The sequence below is a fragment of the Mesoplodon bidens genome (genome assembly GCF_964165515.1).
Source record: "Mesoplodon bidens genome assembly, contig: HAP1_SCAFFOLD_240, whole genome shotgun sequence".
In the NCBI taxonomy this organism is placed as follows: domain Eukaryota; kingdom Metazoa; phylum Chordata; class Mammalia; order Artiodactyla; family Ziphiidae; genus Mesoplodon; species Mesoplodon bidens.
The window spans coordinates 97,198-122,765 of record NW_027671802.1 but is presented as its reverse complement, the minus strand read 5'-3'; the positions used below and the strand labels follow the sequence as shown (position 1 = coordinate 122,765).

Genomic DNA, 25,568 nt, shown 5'->3' with positions numbered 1-25,568 from the left:
AAAGGTCTTATTTCATTACCACAGACTCAGAAATAAAGTACACTTTTTTGTTGTAAGTTTTCCTGTTGGTCCTTTAAAGGTGCCAAATGTCTGACACATAGGTTAGATCACCTTATAACCTAAAGCTCCATGTGTTTAGTTTGCTGTCTTCCCATGTGGAACATGAGCAGTTCAAAGAAGAGGAAGCGCTTCTAGAATCATAGCTAGATTAGCTGTTTGAAACAAATTTGGTGCTCGGTCTGGTTGAATAGATAGGATTGCATATTTGCAGAAAAGCTAGTTTTTATTTAGAAAAGTCTGAACTTGGTTCCACTGTGGGCCTGATGATAGTCGTGGGGTAGCAACAAGAACAGTATAATTTTTGTTTTTAAAATCCCCATTTTCCTTTTAGTCAGAGAGTTTATAGATACTTCAAGTTCTGAAAGTGAAGCATAGAGTGAACCAGAACAAGTTTCTGGTTACAACAGACTACTTGCCACATTAAAGGATGTCTCCAAGGAAGATGAGGAGGAGGAAGAGGAGGAAGACAGTGTTCTAGATGAGACAGAAATGAATCTTGAAGATGGCGATAGTGACGTCATTGTGGAGGAAGAGCTGGCAGTGGAGTCCACTGACATGCAGAAGAGTGAGTGTCTCTGATGTGGGTTTATCATCTTTGCAGGGACCACAGACAGATTGCCCCAGGGGCAGGGTGCCTTGTACCACAGAGCTGGGTGAAAGCACATGGATTCAAAGCAGAGATTCTTAGCATTGTTGGGCTCTGTGATATCTTCAAGAATCTGATGAAAACACAGGACCCTGTGGCCATAAAAATGCAGAAATGACATTTTTGCTTATGATTTCCAGGATTTCATCAATCCTACTTCAAATTCCCCTGATTGGGAGGAAAGGGAACATAATTCTGTTTTTGTAATGGTCTCAATTTATGAAAGAGATTATTGTTCCTGCCTTAGAGGAACCAAGTTTAATGGAAGATAGACATAAAATATACAAAACTTTTCAAGCATCAAATCTGAATGGAACCGATAAATATAAGGTGTTAAAGAGATGCAAAGTGGTCACATGCTGCCAGGGTAAACGAGGGGAGGCCTCAGAGAAGAGCTGGGACTGAAAGCTGAAAGGGACTCTGTCTCACTCAGACATCTAGGTGACTATTTTTTTAAAAATTATCATTAATTTATTTATTTCTGGCTGCATTGTGTCTTTGTTGCAGTGCGCCGGCTTCTCACTGTGGTGGCTTCTCTTGTTGTGGAGCATGGGCTCTAGGCACGTGGGCTTCGGTAGTTGTGGCACAGGGGCTCAGTAGTTGTGGCTCACGGGCTCTAGAGCACAGGCTCTGTAGTTGTGGCGCACGGGCTTAGTTGCTCGGCGACATGTGGGATCTCCCCAGACTAGGGCTTGAAACCACGTCCCCTGCATTAGCAGGCGAATTCTTAACCACTGTGCCACCAGGGAAGTCCCCATAGGTGACTTTTTAATTTAACTTTAAAATCAACTTTATTGAAGTATGAATTACATTCAACAAGGTGTACCCATTTTAAGCATGTAATTTGATAAGTTTTGACAAATGTGTATATCTATATTGTCATCGCCAAAGTCAAGATACAGAACACTTCCAATACCTGCAACAAGTTCCTTCTTATCCTTTTACAGTCAGTTTCCCAGGCCTGGCATCAGGCAACCACTGACATGCTTTCTTTCACTATGTATTAGTGTTTCCTTTTCTAGAAATTCATATGAATGGAAGCATACAATAAGTACCCTTTTGCACGTGGCTTCTTTGGCTCCTCATGTTGTGACTCATCCGTGTATCTCATATTAGTAATTCATTTCTTTTTATTACTGGAATAATAGTCCATTGTCTGAATATATCTGGGTAACTTTTTATATTCTATTATCTTAATGCCTACTTGCCTTACTGTATTTTTTTCTATACTTTAAGGTGTCACACACCATTCTTAGTATTTTCATTCATCACTTGTACTCGGATAAAAAAATCGTTGCCTCAGACTTAGGGATTGTTTTAATTTTGTTGGTTTTCCAGTTTTCTTTCATGTTTTAGGTCTTTAAAAATGAAAAGTTTGGCTTTTTAAATTATAAAAGTAATATATATTTACTGTAAAAATTTAAGAGGGTAATATAGTTAACGTATATCTCCTCCACCGTGGGATGAACACCTTTAACATTTTATAGAACCTTCCAGACTACTTTTTTATGGATATATGAGTGAATATATATTTGTGTGTATGTGCATAATGGCCTCATACATTTCTGTAAGTTACTTTTTTCTTTAATAATATAACGTGTGTAACTGTGGGTTACTGCCGCTAGAACCCTGGTGTCCAAACTCCCAGGCCAAATCTCCTTCTACTACATTACACTACCATGGGGAAGCTTAAAAAAGAAAGGGAAAGTATGAAGGGTGATGTTTCCATAAATTAAATCAACTTGAAAAGGCGCATTTGGAGAGTCAGAGAGTACTGATATTGTTAGAAAGAAGAAAGGTTTAAAAGCTGGTTAAATCTCATTCAAAAAAAATCCATATGTACCACATTGTAAAAAAGAGAAGGAAGACGGCGTTCATGATTACTGGGCTGGCAGGGTAGGGGACAGTTGCATGCTGGGGGTGGCTCTCGTACTGGCTCTTCCACTCTTCACACTTGTGCTCGGCCAGGGCCAGGGACCGCTGAGGGAGATCAGAGGAGAGGGTGGTGCCTTGGGGGTTCCAGGGAGTTGTGCAGCTGGCTCCCTTGCCACCCAGACTGCCCCAGGGTTCCCAGCCCCAAGGATTATGGAGCATCCCCACACCTGTTTGCTCTGCAGTTGCTGTTCTGCACGCATTTTCTCCTCCAGCACTTTCTGCAGTGTCTCCTTGGCCTTCTGCTCATAGCTGTTTTCCTGGTCTTCCATCCGTAATAGCAACTTATTCATTCCCCAAGAAGTGTATTTCTGTAAATTTGAGGCAATTCAACAAATACACATTGACCTACTGTGTGCTAAAGCCTGAGCAGGGATACAGAAATGAAAAGAAATTGGTCCTTGCCCACAGGGCAGAGATGTCCGTAATCTGGTGGACCTTCGTCCAGGCTGGAGGCAGGCAGGGAGAGTCCCTCAGGTGATGTGAGAGGTGAGTGGGGATAAAAAACTGCCCTGGGCATGCTGGGCCTCCTCCCCTAGGCCTTCCACAGGCATTTGAACTCCGACATTTCCAAAGGGAAATCATCTTTCTAAACCTGCTCCTATCTCAGTGGCCAGCATCACCCCCCACCCAGTCTCCCAAACCCTAAACCAGGGAATCATCCTTGATTTCTCTCTCACCTTCTTCAAGGAATCAGTTCCTCATCAAGCTCTGTCAAGTCAGCGTCTTTAACGGCTCCTTCGTTACCTGTATCCTCTATCCCTACCGCCACCTCCTTAGTTCAGACCCTAGTGACACTATTATATGGTTTATATAGAGACTATGTGTTATCTTCATGCCTTGCCTCCCTCCAAACCCTTTTCAGTCCTGCAGCTAGAGGGTTCTTTCTAAAACTTAAATCTGATCCCATCACAACCTGCTTAAATCTCTCAGTGGTTCTCAGTGTTCTAAGAATCAGGTCCAAACTCCTTGGCATGGTTCCTACTTACAAGCCCAGACTTTCATCTCATGCTGCCTCCACGCAAGCTGAACTGCTTGTAGGTCCCCTAAGCACTGTGCTTTTCAGCCTCTGCCTTTGCCCATAAAGCTTCTTCTGCTTAGAGTATCTTGACCCACACTTCTCACCTGGTTAACTTCTACCCATGTTCAAGATTCAGCCCTAGAATCATAAATTCTGATAAACTTGGCCAACCATACCTACCTCCCGACTCTTTATGGATTAGGCAGTGTTACTGGTGTTCACATAGTATCTATATTTCTGATCTATTGACTCATCTGTCTCCTTTAAGGGATTGTAAACTCCTTTGAGGCAGGGAGCATTTTTATTTTTGTATTTTTTGTATTTTATTTATTTATTTATTTATTCATTTATTTTTATTAGTTTCTGCTTTATAACAAAGTGAATCAGTTACACATATACATCTGTTCCCACATCCCTTCCCTCATGCATCTCCCTCCCTCCCACCCTCCCCATCCCACCCCTCCAGGCGGTCACAAAGCACCGAGCTGATCTCCCTGTGCTCTGCGGCTGCTTCCCACTATCTATCTACCTTACATTTGGTAGTGTATATATGTCCATGCCTCTCTTTCGCTTTGTCACAGCTTACCCTTCCCCCTCCCCATATCCTCAAGTCCATTCTCAAGTAGGTTTGTGTCTTTATTCCCGTTTTACCCCTAGGTTCTTCATGACATTTTTTAAAAATTCCATATATATGTGTTAGCATACGGTATTTGTCTTTCTCTTTCTGACTTACTTCACACTGTATGACAGACTCTAGGTCTATCCACCTCATTACAAATAGCTCAGTTTCGTTTCTTTTTATGGCTGAGTAATATTCTGTTGTATATATGTGCCACATCTTCTTTATCCATTCATCCGATGATGGACACTTAGGTTATTTCCATCTCCGGGCTATTGTGAATAGAGCTGCAATGAACATTTTGGTACATGTCTCTTTTTGAATTATGGTTTTCTCAGGGTATATGCCTAGTAGTGGGATTGCTGGGTCATATGGTAGTTCTATTTTTAGTTTTTTAAGGAACCTCCATACTGTTCTCCATAGTGGCTGTACCAATTCACATTCCCACCAGCAGTGCAAGAGTGTTCCCTTTTCTCCACACCCTCTCCAGCATTTATTGTTTCTAGATTTCTTGATGATGGCCACTCTGACTGGTGTGAGATGATATCTCATTGTAGTTTTGATTTGCATTTCTCTAATGATTAATGATGTTGAGCATTCTTTCATGTGTTTGTTGGCAGTCTGTATATCTTCTTTGGAGAAATGCCTATTTAAGTCTTCTGCCCATTTTTGGATTGGGTTGTTTGTTTTTTTGCTATTGAGCTGCATGAGCTGTTTATAAATTTTGGAGATTAATCCTTTGTCAGTTGCTTCATTTGCAAATATTTTCTCCCATTCTGAGGGTTGTCTTTTGGTCTTGTTTATGGTTTCCTTTGCTGTGCAAAAGCTTTGAAGTTTCATTCGGTCCCATTTGTTTATCTTTGTTTTTATTTCCATTTCTCTAGGAGGTGGGTCCAAAAGGATCTTGCTGTGATTTATGTCATAGAGTGTTCTGCCTATGTTTTCCTCTAAGAGTTTGATAGTTTCTGGCCTTATATTTAGGTCTTTAATCCATTTTGAGCTTATTTTTGTGTATTGTATTAGGGAATGATCTAATCTCATACTTCTACATGTCCCTGTCCAGTTTTCCCAGCACCACTTATTGAAGAGGCTTTCCTTTCTCCACTGTACATTCCTGCCTCCTTTATCAAAGATAAGTTGAGCATATGTGTGTGGGTTTATCTCTGGGCTTTCTATCCTGTTCCATTGATCTATCTTTCTGTTTTTGTGCCAGTACCACACTGTCTTGATTACTGTAGCTTTGTAGTATAGTCTGAAGAGGGAGCATTTTAAAAAAACTAAAATTATTTTTGTAGGCTTGGGGGTCTGAACAATAGTCAGTAAAGTCAAGTTTTAAAAATGAATACATTTGTATTTTTAGAATTTCTCCTGGCTTCAAGGTCACAAAGAAAAAGACACAAGAGCAGCTTTGCAAATTCCCTGGGGGTCTTGCCTTTCCAGTGCTTTTCATTTTTACGCCCTGTGATTTTTGGGAAAGCAGGAGCCTTTTACTGTCGCTTCTGGGTTACCCAACTGGGTAAGAGATAGTCTAGATAATGCAGATTTAGAGTTCAATATCAAATCATTTCCATTTAGCTTTGGAGTCATCTGAAAATTTGGATTTAAATGTTGAGTGGGTCTTATGTTCTTGGAATTGTCATTAGAAACCAGATACAGGAGTTACTGGTTGAGATCATACATGGTTATGTCCAGGTTATTGGACTTAACCATGCTGGTCACTGACCAGCTTTATCCCCCTTTGAAAACGAGTAGACTGGCATTCTGGATTATATGTCAGTCTCTTACGAGCTTGGTTGGCATTACTGAAAAAATAAAAGTTGTGGATCCACAAACCCATAGACTCTATAGGCTATGTTCCGCTGCAGAATTCTAACTACATGGCCACCTTATCTTCCTAACATCAAGTGGGAGCAGTCTGGCCGGTCCATCTCGTTCTCTTGATCTTGAGTCCTCTGCAAAAGACATCCCCCTTTTCTGCACCAGCACATACGTCACAGCCCTGAAGAAAGTGTAGACATCTGAGATACGTTAACAGTGGGGGAGGGCTGATATCCCATGAACAGACACATAGATGCCTGTTAGACCTGGAAATTGAAAACCAGAGAGGCGGGGCCCCACTGGTTTTGGCCCAGGCCACCAGCCACTGGTGTTCCCAGCAAAATGTTCCCAATGTGGGAGTTTGAGGAAGCAGGGAAAGGCAGGTGGTGTGAGTTTATTAGGACTTGAGGCCCTCAGCCTCGCACTGAGGCCAGCTGAACCCCCAGAGCGTGCTTCCTGCCCTCCTATGGGCTGCTACTCCTAAAGGTACTTGGTTTCAACAGTTATTTGTGCATCAGGTTAAAGACTGAAGGGAGAGGGAACTGCAAGCCTAAATTCTTCATATCATACGCCACCTCCCTTTCTCTTCTTATTATATAAGCAATTCATGTGAAAAACAAATAAGGCAAGCCAAACAAAACAAAATTACCTGAAATCTTGCTATCCAAAAGTTGCCATTAGTATTTTGGTGTATACGTGTTCCAGATTTTTCTTTATTTTCAACCCTTCATTAAGGCCATTGTAGTCTTGACAGATGATGCTGGCACAAGCACTTGAGATGAGGCTCCTCTTTTTAAAATACTGTATTTGCATTTGGCTGAATTTGTCTCAGGCCCTGCCTTGCCTGGTCCCCAGCGTGGTGTTTTCTGCTGCAGTCTCTGTAAATTGGAGTTGGGGTGATGGGGCGGTCAGGCAGGGCTGTGTGTATCTGTGTCTGTATGAGGGAGGGCGGGCACACTTTCCAGTGTTTCTGGGCAACAAGCAGGCACTCACTGCAGTTTCCTATCCCTCAGGCCTGGGCTGTGGAGACAGGGGAAGTACCAGGAAGGGGTGGACGACCCCGACCCAGCTAAATGGAAGGCCCAGCTCCGCTGTGCGCTCAACAAGAGCAGGGAATTCAACCTGATGTACGACGGCACCAAGGAGGTGCCCATGAACCCAGTGAAGATATATCAAGTGTGTGACATCCCCCAGCCCCAGGGCTCTATCATTAACCCAGGTGAGGCCCCAGCTGCTGGGGAGAAGGTGGACAGTGTGCCAGGTTCCGGGCTGGACCCTTAAAGCGATAGTCGACTTGAAAGTCGCCTCGCTTACAAAGTTGAAGACTGGTAAATAAAGCAAGAAATGCTGTCCCTAGAAAGAACCCAGAGAACAAAAGATATAAACTCAGCACAGTCTTCCTGCCCACCCAGTGGAACAGTAAAGCATTAGAAAGAAGAGGGGGTATTGAGTTCTATAAAAAATAACTTCTCTTGGGACTCAACACTGAGAAGAGAGGCCAGGTAGTTTAGAAGAAGGAGGGCTTAAAACTTAGAAGGTCTGAGTTATAAACCTCGGTCTTTCCATTTCACTACTTGTGGGACATTGAATCAAGTCATTCAACGTTTTGAGCGTCAGTTTCTTCCACTATAAAATCTGGGTTCTCATCTTTCCTGCGTATTTCAAAGGCTGTTCTAAGAATCAATTGCCATGACATTACGAAGGCTATTAAGTTCTCTTTATAAATGATGGGTAAGTGATCATTTAATTTGTATGGTATTTTTCCTAGGAGAATACCACCTGATCCCTATATTTACTCAATGTTGAGCCAGTTCCGACTAAGAGCCAGATAATTTAGACTTGACCTCCAGTGAATCTAGTGAGGCTCTGCCATGAGGGAAGGGTCTGTCTTCACAGTAAGCTTATAAAGGAGAGAAGCTGTGCTCCTTGGGTCCTTAGAAGGGATGCGAATGTGTAGAAAGGGGTTTAGAGTAGGAATTAAAAGGTTTCTAGGAGAGGGGAGTAGGGTCTGCAGCTCCTGGATAGGGGAGGGGATGAGAGCTTGCACTGGGGCTCCGTAGGAGGAGCTGGGAGTGGGGTGAACACCCTTGGTTCCCACTCTTTGGCATTGAGGGTGCACACTGAACCCAAGGAACCTCTGTGCTGGCAGTGCCTAGCTTGAACAGTGGGTCAGCTGCAGGGATGACAGTGCAACGTGAGCGCCTCACTTTTGACCTTTGTGTGTGTGTGTGTGTGTGTGTGTTTCTCGGGTAGGATCCACTGGATCTGCTCCTTGGGATGAGAAAGATAATGGTGTGGATGAAGAAGATGAGGAAGGTGAGCTGGACCAGTCACAGCACCACGTTCCCATCCAGGACACCTTCCCCTTCCTGAACATCAATGGTGAGTGGGGTGGGGGGTGGGACCGAGGCATGGAGAGGATGTAAGGGGCTTTGATTTTGCAACCGTTGACACCATATCCACCATTGCACTGGGAGCAGCGACCAGGCCCTGGGGCCAGGCTGCCAGTCTGTTAGCAAGTAGGAGTCATAGGCAAAGGCACTCCGTAGGTATAGTTATCCCAGTGGGGTGGCTTCTAGGCAGAGAGAGCATCTTCTGAATCTTACGTGATAATTCAGAGAAATTAAAAAATTAAACTCGTTCTCCATCCCGCATACAAATACACAAGCTGTTACAAATTTTGCTGATTTCCTTCAGGCCAAGTGCAGGGATCATTTTCGTGAATTGTAGGCAAACTCTTCTGCTATTTCCCTCGGTACAAATTTTCTGTCACTGCCTTAACAGCCTCTGCTAAGGCCGTATCATGGGAAACTTGTGGCTCTACAGCTCTTAATACTAGGCTCTGATACAATTTCTCTACTAGAGACTTTTATCTTTTTTTAATTTATTTATTTATTTATTTATTTATTGTGGTACGCGGGCCTCTCACTGTTGTGGCCTCTCCCATTGCGGAGCACAGGCTCCGGACGCGCAGGCTCGGTGGCCGTGGCTCACGGGCCCAGCCGCTCCGCGGCATGTGGGATCTTCCCGGACCGGGGCACGAACCCGTGTCCCCTGCATCGGCTGGCGGACTCTCAACCACTGCGCCACCAGGGAAGCCCTACCTTTTTTTAAAATTGAGTTTTTGAATTCAGCTTCCCAGGAAAGATGCATTTAGAGGTTGGAGGGTCCCTGTGAGACAGAGCAGGTACTGCACCTCCCATTGCACGTTCTGAGGACGCTCAACCACAAGGTGAACTGCTCTTCCACAGCATCTTCCCTTGAACTTTTCACTGACATGCTCCTAGTCATATGACTTGCATTCAGTTGAGTAGCTTTTCACTACTTTTCTAAGTTCCATCTGGCTGCTAGGGTCAAAGGAGATACTTTTGCCACCTAGAAAATTTAGTATATGAAGAGGATTCCTGTAGGATTTTGCAGTCCCCTTCCCTAGGTGATGCCCCTTCTTTTGAGAATCAGGAAATGACTCTTATCTGTCTACTTGCCCTCCTTCACTTACCCTGTCATTTAGAACCTTGCAACCAAGTGATGAGTAAAGACAACGATCATAGAGCTCTCTCAGGTTAATACTGCCACAGCTACATTCCCACTTGGTGCAATTTTAAGATTTGGACGTTTGGAAATGTGAGATCCTTTCCCAAATCTTTGGCTCACTCATTCTGTTATTCTCACCCCTTAAAAGGATGCAACCCATTTCCAGGATCATGATTTCCCTTTTTTTTTTTTTTTTCCATGTTTTTTTAAAGCTAATATTGTGTGTCCTTACGTTATGGGCCACCTTGGATCCTTTATGGAAACATGTGAACACATATTAAAAAATAAAAAAGTAAAATATGGCCCTACAGCCACACCGGGATTTCATTGCCCTGAGAGAGGAGTTGGGGTGCATCAGTGACTTCCACGAAGCCTATACTTTCAAACAGGCTCCGGGCCAGCCAGTTTCCGGCTTAAGCAAGGAGAATGTTCCAGCGGTAACCAACAAGGAGAACCTGGTGACGCCGGTCTCGACTGCATTCCTGGAGCCGACCCTGGGGAGCGACGGCTCTGCGGTCACGTTCGGGAAAACCCAAGAGGATCCCAAACCATTTTGCGTGGGCAGTGCCCCACCGAGTGTGGACGTCACCCCCACCTACACCAAAGACGGAGCTGACGAGGCAGGATCAACCGATGGCAAAGTTCTGAAACCGAAGCCATCTAAGCTGGCAAAGAGAATCGCAAACTCCGCTGGTTACGTGGGTGACCGGTTCAAGTGTGTCGCTACCGGACTGTACGCAGACTCCCGTCAGCTCAGCCGGGAGGAGCGGGCATTGCAGGTGAGCCCCCACCACCCGAATTTCAGGAGCCTGACCAGTTGTCAGGTTTTTTTAATGTGTGAAGAGGAGGGGGCCGGGGGTATGATAGGGCAGGACACTGGGCTGATTTGGTTAATGAAGCTTAGGATAATTTAAATGTTTGAAATGTGTCCAGTAAGGGGACATAAGTGGATACTTGAAGTTATTCTGTAGATTTTAAGCGAACTCCACTCGAATGCTGATAACGGAAGTTTTAATTATTGCGAAGGATGTCTAAAAGACTGCATGACATTTACCTATCAATCGCTTTGATTTCTCTGCCGTTACTGTACGTTAACAAATATACCTAAAAGCGCTGCTTAGAATGCCTTACGTGATACTTGGTGGAGGTGTGTAGCGGCCGCATGTCTGTGAGATTCGTGCAATTTTTTTTTCCACCCAAAAAACAAACAAACAAACAAAACAAAAACACAAACCTTGCTTAAAGGGATAGAGTATGTATTTAACTTGCTAGTGAATGATAGATGTTGTATAGGAATTTCCTTAAGATATTTTACTTTTAATTAAAAGACAAATAAAGCCAAATTGTTTTGCAATGTTAAGAAAAAAATTGGTTTATGCTTATAAAAATGGATGAAGTTATCTAAATGATCCATTGAGTGCCGATTTTAATTACATAGATGGAAGGATTACAAGAGGACAGTATTTTATGTCTACCCGCTGCTTACTGTGAGGTCAATTCTTCAAATTTTTATTACTAGAATCTTCCATAAACCTTTTGAGTTAAATTTCATTTCCAAATATACAAAGGGAAGTTTGTGGGCCATGGTCGTCTTTATTCACTGTGCATTTGTTTTCTTTTCTGTTGTGTTTTTGTTTCGCTTTCTTTGCGTTGTGTTTTTGTTTTGTTTTATTTACCTTCGAAAGAGAATGTCTGTCTGTATGCCACAGTGTATGTATGGCTTTACATACACACCACATATATATCTACATACATATGGCTTTACGAAGAAAGAGTGTGTGACTAGTTACACATAGACACTCTTCCGTTTTTATCATTCAATTTTAAAATATCTCAGTTGTATCATAAATTGTGGTTGGTTTTGGGCAAACTTTTCTTTGAAGATACCTTCCTTTAAGGTAAGGGCAGTGAAATAGCTTTGGTGGTAAGGTGTGTCTTTTTTCCATCTCCGTTCTCTTTGTAGCGTGCAGTGATGCGCTTCTCAGAGTTGGAGATGAAAGAGCGAGAAGGTGGCCACCCCACGACCAAAGACTCCGAGGTGCGCAAATTCAGCCCCGCTGACTGGGAAAGGCTGAAAGGAAGTCAGGACAAAAAGCCAAAGTCGGTCGCCCCGGAGGAGGCCATTGCCAACCAGAACGACAGTGAGAGATGTAAGTGAACCCAGGCGGCTCGCGTGTGGTACCACGTCAGTGGGAACAGGGCGGTTCCTCTCCCAGTGCCGAGGGAGGTGAGAGGAAACAGTACGCTTCCGACGGCCCAGCGTCTGGGTGCTGGCTGTTCGGAGAACGGGCTGCTCTGGCCACCCTTCCCAGCTGTGGATTGCAAGGCTGGTTGTCCTTTTGAGCGTTGCGGCATCCAGGAGTGAAGCCCCTATGAAATGCTGTTTCCTGGCACGCGTCTCCTTTTTCCGGAGCAATGCTAGTCCTGTAGTTAGTCATAGTCTGATACAGTAGAGCAGAGGAATGGCAGTGCAGGACCTCCGGCGTAGCAGGTATGTGTTCTGTTGTGTAGCAGGTACGGACACGGGTTTTTGGTAGCAGTGGAATGGCACTTGCAGCCAGAGCCAGACCCTCCAGAGTGACAGTCTCCTGTGGTAGGGAGTGGAGGGTACTCGGATTCTCCCTCCAGAGGCAGAGGTTTCGTTCAAGTGCGATGAGGGCTGATGAAGGCCCCAGAGAGATGAGCATCATTCTGTTCTGTGGAGGCTCGTTTACAATCATGAGGAGCTGACACCACGCTCCAAGGCCGTGGGATCAACGAGGCCGTTCTTCCCACCAGACGGGTGTGTTCTGTTCTGGAGGCCGAACTGGAGAGAAAGCTAGTGTTGGCCTCGAGTCACACTCTGCGGTCCCATCAGCTGCTCCCCCACTGGGGTTGACTTCGGGCTTGGCCCTCGAGACTTCCTGGGCTAATGAGATGCGTTGGCAGCAAGTGGAGGTCTTTCTCCCGCTTTCTTCCGTGTGCGTGCTTGTGGCCTGCAGCCTGCTCTGGACCCCAGAAATCTCACCGGTGAAGGTGAGTGAGGGCACCTCGGTGAACGTCGAGGACAGGGTGGGCATGAAATCCTCCTGAGACGGGACAGTCGGGGGTGGTGGGCACGTTTGGGAGGCCCAGGCCCTTGGACCCAGTCGTAGGGTCGGCGTTCGCCCGCACGCTTAGGTCGTGGGTGCCTGATGCAGTTCGGGCAAATTGTGGTCAGCAGCAGCGTGTGCTTCTCTCTGCTGCTTGGAGCACTGCCCTCCCCCAGCTCATCTTTGGGGTCAGAGAAAGGCCTGTGGCCAGGGTTCTGGGTAAGCCACACCGGGACCGGTTTGTCCTACGTGGCTCCCGTAGAAGGGGATTTCTGGGGCTAGTCAGTGGCGGCCTTACCCGAGGGATGGGGCTCTTGATGTGCCTGGAGTAGACGATTCCGAGCTCCTCCCCCTCGGGATTGGAATGAAAAACGGAGGGTCCAGGCCACCCTGGAGCGAAGCAGCAAGAAGGCCTCCCTCCTTGCCTGTGTTCACAGCTGACACGCAGCCCTTACCCTCCTGAGTGGCCTCATAACTCAGCTCCTGGGGAAGTTTCTCAGAGAGATGTGGTAAAAGTGGGCAAGGCCAAGTTCACGGGGATGCACTTTTCTGAGGAGGGGATCTGCCTGTTGGGGGTGGACGGTGTGGGAGGCTGGAGGAAGGGAGCGGGCAGTTAACCGGCCTCGAGTCTTCTCGCCCTTTTCTCCAGCAACGTGGCCAAACCCAGGGTGGCCGCTGCCCTTCATGTCTCAGTGGCCTCACCCGCCCTTCTTCCCAGAGACGTTAGTGTGCGTCCTTCCCAGTCTTTCCTGCTGAGCGTGGAGACGAGAACTCGGTGTGGCTGATGGGGAGCAGGGCCTGAGCCCCAGATGATTCCGAAAGCCCCCTCCCCCCACCGCCTGCCTCCAATCTCAGACCGACCGACGGGTCTCTTCCTGGAGCACCCGGGACGTGGCCCAGTGAGCCATGAATGGCCACCATGGGAGGGCAGGAGAAGGGTTGGGGAAGGTGAGGGGCTCCGTTTGAAAGGTTGGGGCAATGGAGGTGGGTTCCCCACCCACCCTCTGTCTTGTAGAGACGTGGGGTTTGTAAATAGCTGGTCAGGAAAGGTCACCTGAAGGGGCCACTGTTCTTACTGCGGCCTCCACGTCCAAGGCCCAGCAGGTAGGTGTTCATTCCATTCAGCTGGATATGAACGGGCCTTCTTGTTCTTGGGCCATCACGTCTTCAGCTGATATGGGCTCAGGCCCTTCTCATGGGTGTCAGTGTGGCCGAGAGCCGAGCTGTGAGCACATGGGAGCTGGGGCGGGGATTTGGGGCGGGCAGGGGTCCCAGAGAGGGTCCAGGACGCCTTCAAGATGCCTTCCCCCTTCTGAGGCAGCCCCTACCCATGGAGGGCCCAGGAGCTTCTAAGGTGGTGGGTGCTGTTTGCACGGCCCTGGTTGTCCTGGCGCGGGTGCATCTTGTTGCTAGGGGTTGTTTCAAAAAAGGAATTAACTTGAAAACACAGTGGCCGAGATACTCATTTATTCTTTATGATCACATGGGTGGCTGAGTGAAATTTTTATTTTGGAAGTTCACCAAATGAGTTTGGAGGTTCCTCAGACTTGGAAGTTCATCACTAGGAACCCTCAGTGGCATTTGAAGATGGGGCGGGGCAAGGAGGCATTGGTCCCTTCCTTCTTAAACTTGGAGTAACCATCTCCCTTGTGAACCACTTGGCTGGGACAGGCCTAGGTCCTGCTCAGTGGCAGTGCCTGGCCAGGAGCTGGAGGAAGGCTCAGTCAAGGGGCTTCATGAAACTTCTTTGCTCAGGGAACTTCTCTTCCAGCTGAGCACTTGCACGTTTGTAAACTACTTTGGAACAGAGATCCCTGCACTCCTTGTGTAGCGGGTGTAACTTTGAACAAGGTTAGCCCTGACTGGAGGTGCTATTATAGTTAAGCTACAGAGAAGGGGATTTTAATCCTGGGGAGCCTTGCAGCGACTCAGAACCCTCTCACCTTGTTTAGGCCTCACTGGGCATGGCTCAACAGTGGTGAGGGTGCTTTGTTGCCACAGTGACTTGTAAATGTTGCTGTGGTGATGCTTCTGTGAGGTGATGCTATGGTACAACCATAATGAATTTGGGATATATGTGCTGTGAGTCATAGGACCATGCTGCAGGGACCACGTTCACATCTTGCTTAGACTGGGTGACCAAGGGCACATGGCTTCCCACTTTTAGAAGGGCCAAAAGTAGCAATGATGGCAAAGCCTGATGGTTAGGATTCCCGTGTATCTATTTATCTCCCCAACTCCTTTGCCCTCAAGGGTCATCCTCCTGTGGGTCGTGGTTAGAACAGTCTTTGAGAAGCTCCAAGTGACACGGAGCCTCTACCCCATAGCTGGTGGCCATGGGCATCTTGGGCAGTCGGGGTGGGTGTCCTTCAGGGTTATTACTGGCCTGGGTAAGGTCACACTAGCGTAAGGTCTTGGGGGGCCTTAGCTGAGGGGAATTGAGATCTTTGCCCTAAAAGGCTCCGGGGTTGGGGGAAGGGTGGATGGACCTAGTTTGGAAAAAGAAACTTTCAACTTGGACATGGGGGTTCTTAAGGTAGCCCTTCCATTCCTCCATGGATCCCCTCCCACGGAGCTTTTAGGGAAGGCTGATTGGACCAGAGAAGTCCAATGGTGTAACCAGCAGGGCTCACCTCTTAAAATTTCCTACATTTCAGGCCTGAGATTCAGGCTGGTCTGAAAGTCTTGGCATCTTTTGGTTAAAGGGATTTTTCCAGCCTTTCTCTGTGCTGAGCCCGGCCCGTGATTATGAAGCCCACCCTGGAGGGAGGCTAGCAGTAACATTCCCACTTTACAAGTGAAGGGGGCCGAGTTGTAAAGCGGCGCCATTCCTGCCCGAGTGTTTAAGAGGGTCACAGAGCAGCCCGAGTGAGAGTTGCAGCACGCTGTCTTCACCGGGCCTGCGGTAGCCTGGGCTGCATCACCCGTAAGCACAGGCCAGGAGTTTGGGGTTTCTCCTGCTGCCATGGCAGGAGACCCTCGCGGTTGGGGTGATTCCACCATTCCGGCAAGAGTAGATGGGGATCTCTCCCACCTTGGGATACCCTTGGAGAAAAGCTAAGTGTGTTCCACCATTGAGAACACAGGTCAGGCTAGCCCAGGCCAGGGTGAGGTTCATCCCCTCAACTGGCTGCCATTAAATGCTGGGAATGCCCCCAAGAGAGACTGATCAGGGGACCAGCCTGCTGAGCAGAAGTGGGAGTGATACTTGAAGTGGTCTAGGGAGAGGAGGAGGAATGCGAGCAGCATGTGAGGGGTGTGTCCATGATTTCATCTAGAAAAACGGGCTGTGGGAGCTTAGCTCAGGTGTTAACGAAATACGAAACTCATACACCCACCCCCACCCCCGGCCGGTGATGGACACAGTGTCATCTTCGGGGAACTCTTTAACAGCACAGTGATCATTATGGAATTATTTGTGTGTTAGAAACAATGTGACTAGCAAAGCAGTTGAACTGTTTCTTTGGCTAGAGCAAAAGTGAGGAGTGATGTTAGGCTGGGGTGATTGGAGGAAAAGCCCCAAGTGGATGCTAGATTGAGCAGAGGGGGCAGGAGCAACACAGGCGGAGCTGAGGTGTGAGTACTTCAGCCCTGCCCGCCGCACCCCCCCACCCCACCCCCACGAAGGGGGTTGGAGTCTTGTCTTTGAAATGTCCTTAGATGCTTGTTGCCTGGGAAGGAAGGCGTGGAGACGTGCCAGGTGGGTGACTGGTGTCACTGAGGGCCTTCTTCCTAGACAGGAAATAGGAGCAGCCCCTCGATGGCAGTGAAATGCTTTCCCCCCACGGGTGTGGAAAGAGGACAGACGGACTTGTAGCAATCTGGTTGAGTTCTTTGAAATTGCCCTTGACCCTTGTGTGTGCACCAGGAAGCCTTTCCTTTCCCTTTGCCAGGCTCCTCTTGCCTTGGTCTCCCCAGCTTCCCAGCCTCCCACCATTCTTTCCCTACCCTTTTTCTTCACCCTCACCCCTGCTGACCCAAGTGAACATTGGTGCTATGTCTGTGTAGATGGCAGTTGGGGGCTATTTGGTCTCTTGATGACATCAGCCTTTTTTGTTGACTAGCAGCTGTTTCCATAGTCATTTGTAGCTCTGCCCTGATTGGTTGGATCTTACTGTGAGGTCACTCACCCCCCCTTGTAGCTCTGCCCTGATTGGTTGGATCTTACTGTGAGGTCACTCACCCCCCCTTTAAAAGTAAGCCACCTTGGAGAGTTAAGCAGTTAGGGAGTGATCTCACATGCCTATAGACGGATGGTGTAGATGCCTCACCTTGACCCTTGAAGGATGGATTGTGAGTGGGCTACGCGCCTCATTTTCTGCTTTCTTTGCTGGTTGTGTTCAGCTGTCCTTCCTTTGGGACGTCTTTCTGAGGGTTTTGTGCTTCCGGCGTGTGAGGCCCCGGGTCTCCAAAGTGGGGTGGTCTGTTGGTAGCAGATTGCCTTGGGCGTGGGGGTCCTGCCTGCTCCTGGTGACCTTTGTTCCCTCCTTTCCGGGTTGTCTCCCCTCCCCTAGGGGAGTGTTATGATGGAAGCAAACCTGACCGCTTTGAAGCCCCAGAAGACAGTGATCTTCCTGAGGACATGGACACGGAGCCCCCCAGAGAGTCCCCCGCCGACCAGGCGGCCCCGGACGCGTCACGCAGCCCCACCCTCCGGCTGAACAGAAAGCGCAAGGTCTCTGGCAATAGGAACCACACTGAGACCACTGTGCTCCCGGAGGACTCTCTGCTGAAAGCCAAGCGGAGACGGGTCTCCAAAGGTGAGCTCGGTTTGGCTTCGGGCCCGCAGGGCACCCTACGGAAGTCCTGGAGCGGAGCAGTGGAAAGTTCCAGTCCCACCCTGGATCCCTGGGGGGAGCCACTCACACCTCCCCACCCCCCAACCCCATCCCACTCCCCACCCCCACAAAGCCAGGTGGCGGGGCTGGAGCCCAAAGGTGGCCAAAGGCAAATAGGCCCCCTCCCGAGACTTGGTGACAAGTTCCAGCCAACACAGTGACCACACCCCTCCCCTCCCCCACCCCTGTTAGTGATGTGTAAGACAGTTTGTTCCCCCCCACCGCCCTGGGGGGCTTCTTCATTAATTTGTAGTTATTTCTCCATTAGCTGACTGGCCTGAGAGGGAAATGACAAACAGTTCCTCTAACCACTTAGAAGAGCCACATTATAGTGAGCTGACCAACCTGAGGTGTGCATTGAATTAACAGGGCTCCATCCCAGAAAGCAGCGCCGCTTGCTGCACCTTAGAGAACGGCGGGAGCAGAGAGCAAACCTGGCCGGCAGGGCAGGAAGGAAGTGACCCAGGCGGTTCAGCCTGCGGTCACCGCCCAGGGCAATAGCATCTCCGAAGAGAAACCTGGCAGGAAAAGGGCAGAGGCCAAAAGCAACAGCAGCTGGTTGGAGGAGTCCCTTAAATGCAGTGACAATGAACAAGGCACGCACGGGGCGGGGGGCGCTCCTGGAGGGTGGATCACCCGCCCTTTGTGGGAAACGGCCCTGGAGGGGACCTGAGCGCCATCCAAGTTGACAAGAGTAGCGTGTGGCGAGCGGGGAGTTTTCTTCCTGAGGTCCTTTCAGCCTGCACACTTCCTTATGGAATGGACAGTGAGGCGGGAGCTCGACTTCCTGGGCTGCTCCTCATCACCCAGCCCGCGGCTGGGCAGGAAGGGAAGTCTTGGGTGACCCCGGGCGCTTGTCAGTGCCCTCATTCCAGCCTCAGGCTGTCCCCAGTCGCCCTGTCCCGAGCACCCAGGCCCCCCACGGGTGGGGACGGGAGCGCACGAAGGGCTGGCTTCTGCCCTCTCTTGCGGCCCTTTGAAGCGACTTGCCATTTGGCGTTTCGTGGGTTAGCCTATTTGCCGGTTGAATGTGGGATGATTAACATATTAGCGCTTTGAAAACATAATTGGTATATCTTTAAAAACTGAAGGTGCTCCAACGATCAGTGCTAACAATGGGCTTTTCTCTCCTCACCGGCTACAACTGTGTAACGCCCGCTGCTTCTCCCCCTGACAGATGTGCTGTGCATGGACGAAGAAATGGATTGGCAGCCTTCGCCCCTGCCGCAGAAATACACCGACAACAGCGAGAAACCATCCGGGAAGCGACCGTGCAAAACCAAGCATTTGATCCCTCAGGAGCCCAGGCGGGGCTTGCCGCTGCCAGGGGACTCCTAGGTGGACAATGCGGATGGCAAGGTACCTCTTGCCCCTGGCTCTCCCCCGTCCCCCGGGCCCGTGCAGGCACATCCCGCCTGCCTGCTTCTCTGCTTCTGGGGACAAAGCTTTCCTTTTCCTGAACCCCTCCCCCCAAAACGTCCCTGCCCCTTCCTAGGGGACGTGTCTCCTGGGTGGTGGTGAAGTTTCCAGCGAGTAAAAATGCAGCCCCTTCCTCGCGCCCCGCCTCCCCCAGACTGAGAGGAGGAAAAGTGCTTTCCTCCACTCAGGTTTGTAACTCAGGGAGGAGGCGAACCAGGCGGGTGGAGGAAGGACAGCCTGAAATGTGTGCGCTGCCTGGTTTCGTGATAGGTGACCGTCCGGAGATTTTGAAAGCGGCCTGAGCCCAGTTCTGACTATGATCTTTCGCCGGCCAAGCAGGACCAGAAGCCCTTGGACTGTTTGCAGCAATTGTTACCAGCTTCCCAGGCCTCGCAGCTGACATGGTCAAGCTCCCCTCCAGAGACCACCCAGTCCCGCCCGATGCCACCGGAAGCGCGGAGACTTATTGTCAATAAGAACGCGGGCGAGACCCTCCTACAGCAGGCCTCCCGGCTTGGCTACGAGGTGAGCATCCTTGTGGGTGCCCCGGATCAGGATCCACCGGCTGCTGCTCCTTGGATGGGGGACACACTGGCTGGGGATGGGGGGCGGGTCTCAGAGCCCAGCCCCCTCCACGTGGCGGGCTAGGCTGGGTGTTCCAGCAGGGTGTTTGCGTTGGCTCCCGCTCACACTGCGGGCTCTTTGGTGGCTTGTTCAGTCGTGGTGTGAAAAGAAAGGCAGGCCTCTCTGATGTTCCGTTCCCGTTCAGGCAGGCAGGATGCTTCGGCCAGTCTGGCTCACTTATCTCTGATATAAAATCTGACCTAACCCAGGGCTTGGCGACCAGGGGAATTTTAATGAGCCCTTTTGGATTCTGAATAGCAAGAAGGAGAGTAGGAGAGTAGTTATTAGCTCTACTAACTTGTGCTGTTTGGGGCAGAGTGATGCCCCTGTGGGGTAGCGGGTGGGAAGTGTCTGTGCAGAGTAGGGGTGGGAGTGGGGCAGACCTGAGCAGTCTCTTTCTGAGAGGGCACGGGAGCCGAGGGCTGATGGGCGGGGAGCAGGGGTTGAGCCTTGCACAAAACTCCCTGTCCACACTGCTGTATCCCAACCCAGCACGGCTGATGACAGTGATAGCTTCTATTGCTAGAGCAACATAGAAAGATAGCTGATATCTGCCTAAGCCCGTGTGATCTGTAGTAACTCCTTTCACCCTGTTAACATCTTCACTTGGGAGTAACGCGTACTAGCCCACTCTTGGATGAGGAAACTGAGCCTCAGAGGGGTTAGCTGATACCCGTACAGGTAGCAATCCAGCAGTGCTCCACAGCCCACCACGCTCCTCAGCAAGACTGGCTCACACTGGAATTGCCCTTTTGACAGTTCAAAACCTCTGTGAGACAGATGACTCTCTCTGCCCTGTGCAGTTCCCCCACCATACTTGTCAGTAGCAATTGTGATGTAATAGCCCACAGGGCAAAGGCATTTTTCTGTGCTGGCATCAGCCCTCTGGGAGTTGAATGGTGACAGTAAAACGCGGTTCAGCAGGCTGAGCGTGGAGGTGTGGCTGAGCACTGGGGTGGCAGGACCCAGGCTGGCCCGGAGCCCTGGCGCCCACACCCTCAGCCAGCTCTGTGCCCCTCTCCCCCGTCTCCCGTCGTGTCCCCCCACCCCGGTCCATAGTGCCGTGAGCCCTTGGAAGTGTGCCTGCCTTGGCCTTAAGGCATGACTGTGGGTGGGAAGTTGGAAGCACTAGGGCTATGCTTAGTTTGGGGTGTTTTGTTGTTGTTGTTGTGGGTTGAATGTGCTGTTGTTTATATCTACACGTCTCTTGGAGACCTCTCCATTAGCTAGAGAGCACTTTCTGGTAGTTAGCGCAGTTACTTGCAGGTGAAGTCCAAGGAGCACCCAGTTGGTTTCCCAAGAGCTGAGAGCGGGCGCCTGGGAGGACAGAGCAGATGTTGCACATAGTGTTGAGCTAGACCCCCCGTGGTTGAGAAGATAGTCTCCTTGCTTCCAGCAAACTCTGGAGGTGGGGGGGAGACCCCTAACCCCAACTTTTGGGTTAGGGTTGAGAAAGTAGACTCCCGCTTCCAGCAAATGCTGGAGATGGGGGGGCGGGGTGCTGCTGCACCCGCCGTGGAGGGCGGGGCTCCGAGCCCCACCTGTGAGCTTGGCATCATTTCCAGCAGCCTCCCTTTGGGACCAGAGACGTCAAAAGACCCTCGTTGGTCCTCTAAGACAGTTTCCATTTTGGTTTGGTGGCTCTGAGGCCTGGACCAAGGGGCACTTGATCCATCCTTTTTTAGGCTACCTGGCCTTTGATTGCACAGGAAGCCTTGGGAATGTTTACGGTCGGATTTGTTTTTTTCTTCAAATGTAAATTTCAATATGTAGATTCCACACATCACCAGTGTTGATGCTGAACATTGTGACAAGTAGATGAACGCTTTCAACTTTGAATCCAACTTTCTGGGATTTCTCTGGGCAGAATTTTAAATGTTGGGATGAAGGCCCAGTTGGGAGATGTGGCAGCTTCAACCTTTTCAAATTGAAGGACAGTTTGCTTAAGCAGATAAGGGTGTGGTTTGGGAGGGTTTTCCTGAAGTTTTGTCTTCAGCATTCTTGGTTATTTTCTTCTGCTTAGCCAAAGATACCATGTGCAGTATAAAGGCTGTCTGAGCTTTATGTCATGATAATGTGGTTCTGGAAGTTTAGAAACACACTCTGGCTTCAGATCCGCGTTAAATAGATCACTTGTGTGGCCAAAGACCTCAAACCTTTCCCTCCTGGGAAAAAGGCTTCTATTTCTTAGGCTAAAACGCTAGTGTGCAACCACATGCTTGTGCCTTTAGCGGTGATGGTTAAATTTTCTATGAACTGAATAAGTCATGTTTTTTAAAAAGTTAATGAGGCATTTAATTAACTCACAACGTCGGGCTTATGGCCTTTATGGTTACATTTTGCGGGTAATGGCATTCGGCTTATAGCCGCTGAACAGAGAGCTGTCCGACAAAAGCAGTTTGACTTTGCTCCGGAATGGCTGGGCTGCCCTTCAGACACTCCCGTTTATTTCTAGTGGAGAAAATAAACCAAGGAATGTGTTGCGTCGACAGACTCGCCCCGCCTCTTCACCTTTCAGTTAGAGAAAGTGCTGGTGGCGACGGTTGCCATCCATTTAGAGGCCATCACCCTCTTAGCTAGGAGAGTGTAGTTAGCCCACTTGACCCCCAACAGAGAAGGCCTGTGGGGTGCTCGTCACAGCTGGATTGCATCCCTCTAACTGGGGCCCTCTTGGGCCTTTTGAATCTTCCCAGCTGACCAGGTACCAAAGACCTGAGTTTTAGGTCTAGTACTTCATGTTAATTGAACTTGGGGTTTAATATCTCTGGGCCTCAGTTTCCAAGTGTTGAATGAGGATAGTACTACCTTCCTTTCCTGCTATCTCCTGGGTTCCTGTGGGTGACAGAAGACGTCCTTATCTGGGGAAATGAGAAGCACTGTGTAAACAGTGGGATCAACGTGGTTGAGTTAGGACAGCCCGTGGCAAAAAGTCTGACCTGGCCGTGGGGCTACTGCTGCCTTTGCTGCCATCTTCCAGGAGAAGAGAGTTGACTTACCCACCAGCTTGGACGGCCTTTCATTTCTAGGTACCCTTGAATCTGCCCTAGTAGTGATGAAGGTTTCCAGGTGAAGGCCATGATTGTCACAGCAAATAAACCCTGCGTTGAGTAAATTGATGTGTGCACAGCAGTTGGTGGCGTTCAGACCTGATCCCAGAGCCACGTGACAGGGCCTCTCCGTGGCTGGGGCACACAACTCATTAGCTTGCAGCCGTCCACTCAAGTCTGGCTAGTGAGGGCCTGCTAAAAGAGCAGCAGCTTCATGCGGTATCCTGGATACCAGGGCTCGGGGCAGGTGGCCTGGGAGCCCAGAGGATTGTGGGCTTTCTGGCAGGTTGGGATGTAAACGGAGAAACGCATTCGTGGGCGTGCCTTTTCTCTTCCTCCTCTTGTTTTGGAAGGGAGCTGCTGCAGTGACCTGAAGTAACAGGGCACCAATGGCCAGGTTTACCAGCATGCCCCATTAGGTTCACGTGGTAAGCAAATGGAACATTCTAGTTCGCTCCCAAGTGAGTGGTCACCTTTGATTGGCGTGTCCTCCAAAGGGCATAAAAGGTTTTACAGAACCCATCTCGCACTTATGGGCGGCTAGAATGACCCCCGTTTTAGGTTTAACAGATGAGTTACCTGAGAGATGTCACAAGGAGGCCTGTTCTGACCCCATCCCATCCCCCCTTACCCAGCAGACCATGTGTTGGGCCACATGCACGTTCTGCCTACTCCCAGCTCTCAGAACCTGACGGCTCTCTGCTGGGCACGACTTACCCAGTATAAACAGTATAACGTGTTTTCTGGTGGCAAATGCTTTCGATGTGTCTGAAAACTTTCTTAAGGTAATAAAACATTGAATAAGTTCCTGCTCTGCTTACTGGGAGTGGTTCATATTAATATTTTAACAAGCCAAAGAAAGAAGGTTAATAACAGTGATTCTAATGCACAGTGTTGACACAGAACATCTCCGGGGGCGGGGGTGAATGTTTTATTTGATTCTTGAAATGTGGAGGTTGCAGCCTGTGGTGTATCAGGTTCCTGTCATTAACTTGAGTAAATATGAGAATATTAGACTGATTCTGCCCCGAGAGGGTGGAGTGAGGCAAAATAGAGGGTGGGGTTATTGGAGGCATTTTGTGTCATTCCTCGAGGATGGAGGGAGAGAGCTTCTCTTTAACTCTACTTAACGTACAGACAAGAGCATCTGAGGCCCAGGTTCTGATTTGGGGTCTTAACAGGGGGCGCGAGGATGTAGCTGACCTGTGTGTCCCTGCTTCTCTAAGCTGGGGAATGTTCTCTGGCTGATTTAAGCTCTCTTTAAGTGTTGGTCATCCATACTTTTATCTAAACTTGTGTTATCGTCCACTGCCACTGACTGAACAGACCCATCAAGTGAGAATGGTCTGTGCTTGGCAATGTGTCATCTAAGATGTTAGCAGCTGTGACACTTCTGTACTGGTCACGTCGGCCCCTGGGCTGAGGGCTTTCATCGCTATCCGAATGCGTCCTCTCAGCAGCCCTGTGGAAGCTTGGAGAAGTTCAAGGGTAACTTGCCCATGGCCAGGCCACTGGTGCAGCAGAGCCTTAGACAACACTGTCTGCATCTCCAATCCCTTCTCACGCACTCTTGCCCACCACCAGGGTGCCTGCCGCCTGCCCGCGCCATGGTGGGCTTTTGGCCCCAAGGATGTATGCCTTTGAAAGTGGGCACCGCCAAGCTATGGGGAGGTCACCCTTACAAGTTTCACTGTATGGTTGTCTGATGGTATCTCCTCTCCTCTCCTCTCCTCTCCCCGTAGGAAGCGGTCTTGTACTGCCTGGAGAACAAGATTTGTGATGTGAACCACCGCGACAACGCGGGTTACTGTCCCTGCACGAGGCTTGTGCAAGAGGTTGGCTCAACATCGTACGACACCTCCTTGAATATGGCGCCGATGTCAACTGCAGTGCCCAGGATGGAACCGGGTCAGTGGCGGTCTTGCTCTTGGCCTGGCCCTGCTGGGGCATAGGCAGTGGTTCTCAGGGTGTGCGGGGAACCCCAGAAGGAAAGATGGAGAGTGAGTGCCATGTAAGCACACTGATGGTGGAGTCCTCTAGAATGGAATCGGACAGATCTTTCTGGCAAATTTACATAGAACTTTAAAACTCTGTGACACTCTTATGGACAGAGGTCCCTGAAAATGTTGAGCCTGCATGAATAATCAGGGGTGTTCTCTTTTAAGACCCTGGACTCTCCACCAGCATCTGTTGAATCTCACTCTTGAACATATATGTGAGTTGAAAGTTGCAGGAGTACAGACAGGTCCAGTGGCAACTGGCTTGATAGGACCTGCCGTGTCCACCCACATCCCCGGGCCTGGCCCCCACTCTGTCCTTGACCTCGGTTTATTGGCCAGAGGCCCAGGTCTGAGTCAGCCCAAGCATCTTCCTGGTTGTACCTGGGATGCCACCACGAGGCAGGGCACTGGGGCTTTCCTGACGGTCATAACATTAGCAAAACCGTAAGGTATTTGGTGGCTCATGGTTTCCAAATAGCATCCTTTCTGGATGGGACTGCGGACAGTGTTCCTGACCCCAGCGGACACGGGCAGGAGGACTCTGTATCCTCCTGAGAACTCGCCCTGCCTGTCGACTGCTTCTGGGCGAGAGGGTTGATCACTCATCTCCAAGTTGGTTTCAAGAGAGGTTCCACTTTGCCCCCAGTTTCTTTGACAAACTGCACTTTTTGGGTTTTGTTTGTAATGGTATAACAATGGCTTGTCGTATCTGCTTCCGTGATGCTGGGATTCTTCCCCCCACCCCTCCGTACGTTACCTTCTTACAGTCTGTCACTATTTAAGTTCATTGGAAACGTTTTCATCGTGGCCTGAGTTCCTCCTTGGGCCATGCATTAAGAGAGATTTGCATTGAAGAATTAGGCCTGAGATGGTCCCTTCACCTGTCCCGTAAAGGGTTATGTGTTGAAATAACAGAGTAATTTGTCGCAGCGACCGTAC

General features: G+C 49.3%; 1 protein-coding gene and 1 pseudogene across 4 annotated transcripts in view; both read left to right on the top strand.

Moving 5' to 3' along the window:
• Window positions 1–25,568, top strand: part of LOC308611035 (centrosomal protein of 78 kDa-like) — a 226,863-nt pseudogene that overhangs the window by 166,722 nt on the left and 34,573 nt on the right. The gene's annotated exons all lie outside the window — the stretch shown is intronic.
• On the top strand, window positions 9,914–24,532 carry LOC308611034 (BCL-6 corepressor-like). Of its 3 annotated transcripts, XR_014014760.1 has the most exons (6): window positions 9,914–10,409; window positions 11,594–11,780; window positions 17,216–17,461; window positions 18,717–18,898; window positions 19,229–19,483; window positions 24,372–24,532. XR_014014760.1 is itself a non-coding variant. In XM_081259980.1 (5 exons), the coding sequence occupies exons 1-4, from the start codon at window positions 9,930–9,932 to the stop codon at window positions 18,875–18,877; spliced, it is 1,074 nt and encodes a 357-aa protein (XP_081116106.1). In that variant the 5' UTR covers window positions 9,914–9,929; the 3' UTR covers window positions 18,878–18,898; window positions 19,229–19,560. The 3 variants fall into 3 exon arrangements, 2 of the variants coding, with proteins under 2 accessions (XP_081116106.1, XP_081116107.1); XM_081259980.1 differs by lacking the exon at window positions 24,372–24,532 and having other exon boundaries at window positions 19,229–19,560; XM_081259981.1 differs by lacking the exons at window positions 18,717–18,898; window positions 19,229–19,483; window positions 24,372–24,532 and adding an exon at window positions 17,909–18,112.

Excerpts from the sequence above, each read along its gene's own strand:
- LOC308611034 (XM_081259980.1), top strand. The coding sequence starts at position 9,930 with ATGGCCCTACAGCCACACCGGGATTTCATTGCCCTGAGAGAGGAGTTG. Across the intron at positions 10,410-11,593 it reads GGGAGGAGCGGGCATTGCAG|CGTGCAGTGATGCGCTTCTC; the intron begins GTGAGCCCCCAC and ends TTCTCTTTGTAG. Across the intron at positions 17,462-18,716 it reads GCGGAGACGGGTCTCCAAAG|ATGTGCTGTGCATGGACGAA; the intron begins GTGAGCTCGGTT and ends TCCCCCTGACAG.